This window comes from Cyprinodon variegatus, unplaced genomic scaffold, assembly GCF_000732505.1.
Source record: "Cyprinodon variegatus isolate N-32 unplaced genomic scaffold, C_variegatus-1.0 Scaffold156, whole genome shotgun sequence".
Lineage (NCBI taxonomy): Eukaryota > Metazoa > Chordata > Actinopteri > Cyprinodontiformes > Cyprinodontidae > Cyprinodon > Cyprinodon variegatus.
The window spans coordinates 1052343-1056249 of record NW_015150609.1 but is presented as its reverse complement, the minus strand read 5'-3'; the positions used below and the strand labels follow the sequence as shown (position 1 = coordinate 1056249).

At 48.2% G+C, this 3907-nt stretch overlaps 1 protein-coding gene across 1 annotated transcript in view; it reads left to right on the top strand.

Moving 5' to 3' along the window:
- Positions 1-3907, top strand: part of mmrn2 (multimerin 2) — a 16193-nt gene that overhangs the window by 3275 nt on the left and 9011 nt on the right. Inside the window, exons 2-5 of the mRNA XM_015377530.1 lie at positions 280-393; positions 538-644; positions 1247-1309; positions 2742-2945. Coding sequence (XP_015233016.1) covers positions 280-393; positions 538-644; positions 1247-1309; positions 2742-2945 — 488 coding nt within the window. The remainder of the gene's footprint in view (positions 1-279; positions 394-537; positions 645-1246; positions 1310-2741; positions 2946-3907) is intronic.

The following is a 3907-nucleotide window of genomic DNA, read 5'->3' as shown; positions in this document are numbered from 1 at the left end:
GGTGATGATTAGGATGATGATGATGAGGATAATGAGGATGATTAGGATGAAGATTATGATGAGGAGGAGGATGATTAGGATGAAGATGATGATGAGGAGGAGGATGATTAGGATGAAGATGATGATGCGAAAGAGGTTGATTAGGATGATGATGATGACGTTGATGATATCATGGGAAATCTGGATGTGATGAGCAGAGACGTTTATGTTGAAGCAGAGAACCAGAACCACGGCCCAGATGGTTCCATGGTCTCATCTCCATGTCGGTGTGTCTCTCAGGAACCGCTGTGCCTTCCAGCAGAAGGAAGTTGTTACAGTAACTGAAGAGTGTAGAAAAGTGGTGAAGCAACGGGGTCCGTGTCCCAGCGGGTCGCCGAGCTGCACGAGGATCACGTGAGTAGATCTGGTGGGAAGGGGGCAGAACATGTAGATGTTCTACAGCAGGAAGAACATCTGGTTCCACAGCTGCAGCTTCATACAGGAAGTTGTTCTTCTCTCTGAGTGAGATGATGAACTCTCGGTTTCCTCTGCCTGCAGGTACCGCTGGTCCACGCAGCCCACCCTCTGCCAGAAGGAGAAGGTGCTCACTGCTCTGGTGTGGCGCTGCTGTCCAGGGCGGGGAGGTCCAAACTGTGAGGAAGAAGGTGGGACCAGAAACCTTCTCCCTGAAGTTAGAAACCGATCAGTTTAGCAGAGAAGATCCAGTCAGGTGGTAACCTTCTGGTTCCAGCAGGTTTAGGAAACAGGACCCTCCATCTGATCCCCACAAGGAGGACGTCCCCTCATCTCTGTCTGTCCTCCTCTGTGTCCAGAGGTCTCTGAAAGTCTGTCAGGAGGGAGATCTAGAACCGACTTTCAGGTTCAGAGATCTGCTCGGTGGTTTCAGATCAAATCTGCTCCACAACCAAAGGCTGAATAATCATCATAATGATGATAAAGATCCACCATTGGATCTTCTTGATGCCGACAGCTCATTGGTTCCTCTCAGGAGAATCAGCGGTTCTGATTTAAGTCCATCTAAAAACCCAGGAAATCCAGAACCCCAGAACTATGGATCCACTCTGAGTCCAAACCTGTTCAGACAAATGGGTCGGTTCTGAAAATCAAACAGCTGCTGCTTTAGAAAAGGTTCTACTCAGTCGGACCCAAACTGGTTCTGGTTATATTAAACCATCTGTCCAACAGAACCGACACCTTCTCCTTGTGGTGAACAAAGCGACACTAAACCTTTTTTTATTCTTCACAGTCTCTGGTCTTCAGACGGACTCCAGTGGATCAGAACCTGAAGGAACCAAGGTCCAGTTTCCAGGTATGACGTCTGAGTTGGTTTTAGGAACCTTGTCAGTTCTTGGTTCTGGTTGTTGACGATGGTTGGTCATGAGGTTTTCAGGCAGGGGGAGGAACTACCATCAGGATCTGGAGCTTCTCTGGTCTTCTGACGCTGGAACACCCTGCTTACATCTTCCTCATTGACCTTTAGAGCAGGGAGTGGGCGGAGGGGGAGGGGCAGGTTGATGGGCGAAGTGTTTATTCCCTTCAGCTCCTCCAGACTGAACATCCTGTACTGTTGTGGTTCCACAGGAGACCAGATGTTTACCAGAGTATTTTTACCTTCCTGAGGCCCAGAGAGCTCCAAGAACAGCCCTGGAAGGTCCGACTAAAATAGAGCTCTGGCCTTTAGAGTCTGGTGGGAACGAAGCACACAGGTCCAGTCTGCTCCCAGCGCTCGCTCCCTGGAGGAGCTTCCTGTGAGCGCCATCAGCAGGAGGAGCACAATGACAGGAACAGCTGAAATAAAGCTGACATCAGTCCTGCCCCGGCCGTTCTATGCATGCAGCTCTATGGTGCAGTCAGAGGGACAAAATTAATAAAACTGAACATCTTAAGATCAAACAGTTTCTCTTTAGACTCTGATCCAAACCCTGGTCTCAGATCAGAACCTTTCGTTGTCTCAGTCTGGGTTTGGTCCCTTTTCTTTATTGAAATCTGAAAACATGAAGATCTGAAACCTGGATTCAGATCTGGTTCTGGAAAAGCTTCTTCCTGCTGTCAGAACTCAGCGGTCAGAGCCGCTCTGTTTTACCCACAGACAGGATTCTGATGATGAAGAAGATCTGAGGATGAAGATCAGGGCGGTACCAGTGCAGGTCCAGGAGGCCCGACCAGAACCTGGATCTTCACTCTACAGCTCTCTCCAAGAAAGAGATATTTATTCACCCTGTGGAGGATTCTGGTTCTGGTTCTGTCCCAAACGGACCAGCTGTGACCCTCAAACATTCTGCTGAGCTTGATCCAACGGAAGGAAATCTCTTTCTTAGAGTGAGTAGTTTAGGTTATAGATCTATATCTGAAGGATTGGTTTAGTCTCAGCTTTCGGGGGATTCTGGTTTTCTAACTTCTACAGTTCATCTAGAGCCGGGGTCAGAGGTCAAAACCGACTGTTCTGCTGGATAAGATGTAGATTAATAGATGTGCATTCCTCCTCTTCTTCCTGGTGTTCTAGGTCTGTTCTGTGGGTCAGTGACTCTCAGCTTTCCTCTGTTTCTGGGAAACGATCCGTCTGAAAGATGAAGAATCAGCGAAGAACAAAAAACATCAACATGTTTATGAAACATTAAAATGATAAATGTTTTCTGTTCAGATTAAATATCTGGTTCCTTCATGACGTCCGACCTGCTCGCAGGACGGTTCTGACCCAATCGGGTCGGAGTTCATCTTTCACATAATCTTTTGTGTTCCAGGCGACCAGGTTGGACTTCAGCTGCAGCAGCATGGCGACCCGAACCGGGAGCAGAGCGACTACCAGACCTCCTTCAGAGCTCCTCAGAGCTCCGCCCACCCAGACTCAGGACACGCCCCCACCCACCATCACCTTCCTATTTACCGTCATCATCATCTTCATCATCAAGGGCAGAACCAACCGCCGTCCATGGAGCCCACTCAGGGTAAGACCAGAACCGCCACAGAGTTCTGAAGCTTTATTTCTTCCTCTCTTGAAAATTTCCTAGAATCAAACTGGGTCAGTTTTGGTGCCAAAACATGAGAGAACGTCCTGCTCAGAAGGTCATCTCCAGACCAACAGGTCACGATGACATCATACGCTTCCTGTTTGGCTCAGTTCCCCAGATCTTTCCATGACCTCTGACCTCACAGCAGCCGGCGCTTTGTCACCTTTGCAGGAACGTTCTGCTGGTTTTGGTTCATGTTCTGCAGAGTTCAGGTTCCCGGACGTTCTTGAGATTACGTACCTGATGAAGAGAAGCCTGAATCTGTTGATCATGTCTGATTGAACCACAGCTGGATCCATTATTCTGCATTCGACTCTGCAGGCTGCCTGATGTCCGTTCAGATCTTCTCTTCCTTATGGTTCCAAACAGATCCAGCTGCCGGATCTCCACTCCCTGAATCACTGATGGGGTGCGTTTGATTTTATCACCTGGACGTCCCTGCTGCAGCAATAGTCAGAGGAGACCTGGAGCTCCCTAAAACTGTGTGACCTCTGACCTTTGCTGGGCTATTGGAGCCAAGAGGAGAGCCGAGCCAGAAACTAAAGAAGAAAAACAGCACCTATGATCCGGACCTCCTTCCTTTTGCGATCCGCTGAGCTTCACTGACCATCGATGCTTTATCACTCAGGGTCTGAACCAGAACCATTTTAAAGCAGAAGTCCATTTATATTTTTATTTATACCTAAAACTAAAACATTTGCGGTGATTTAATGAATTTAGCGTTAATCAGTAAAAACATAAAAAACAATAATTTTCGTCTCAATCACTGAGTCTGGGAGCGGCCATTTTTGCCCAAATATAGTAGCCCCTCCCTCCTGCCATCTTCCAGCAGTGACGTCACGGTGCGGTAAGCCTAGCGCCATTCTCCCCGCTTTCCAAGCTAAATCAATGGGAACTAC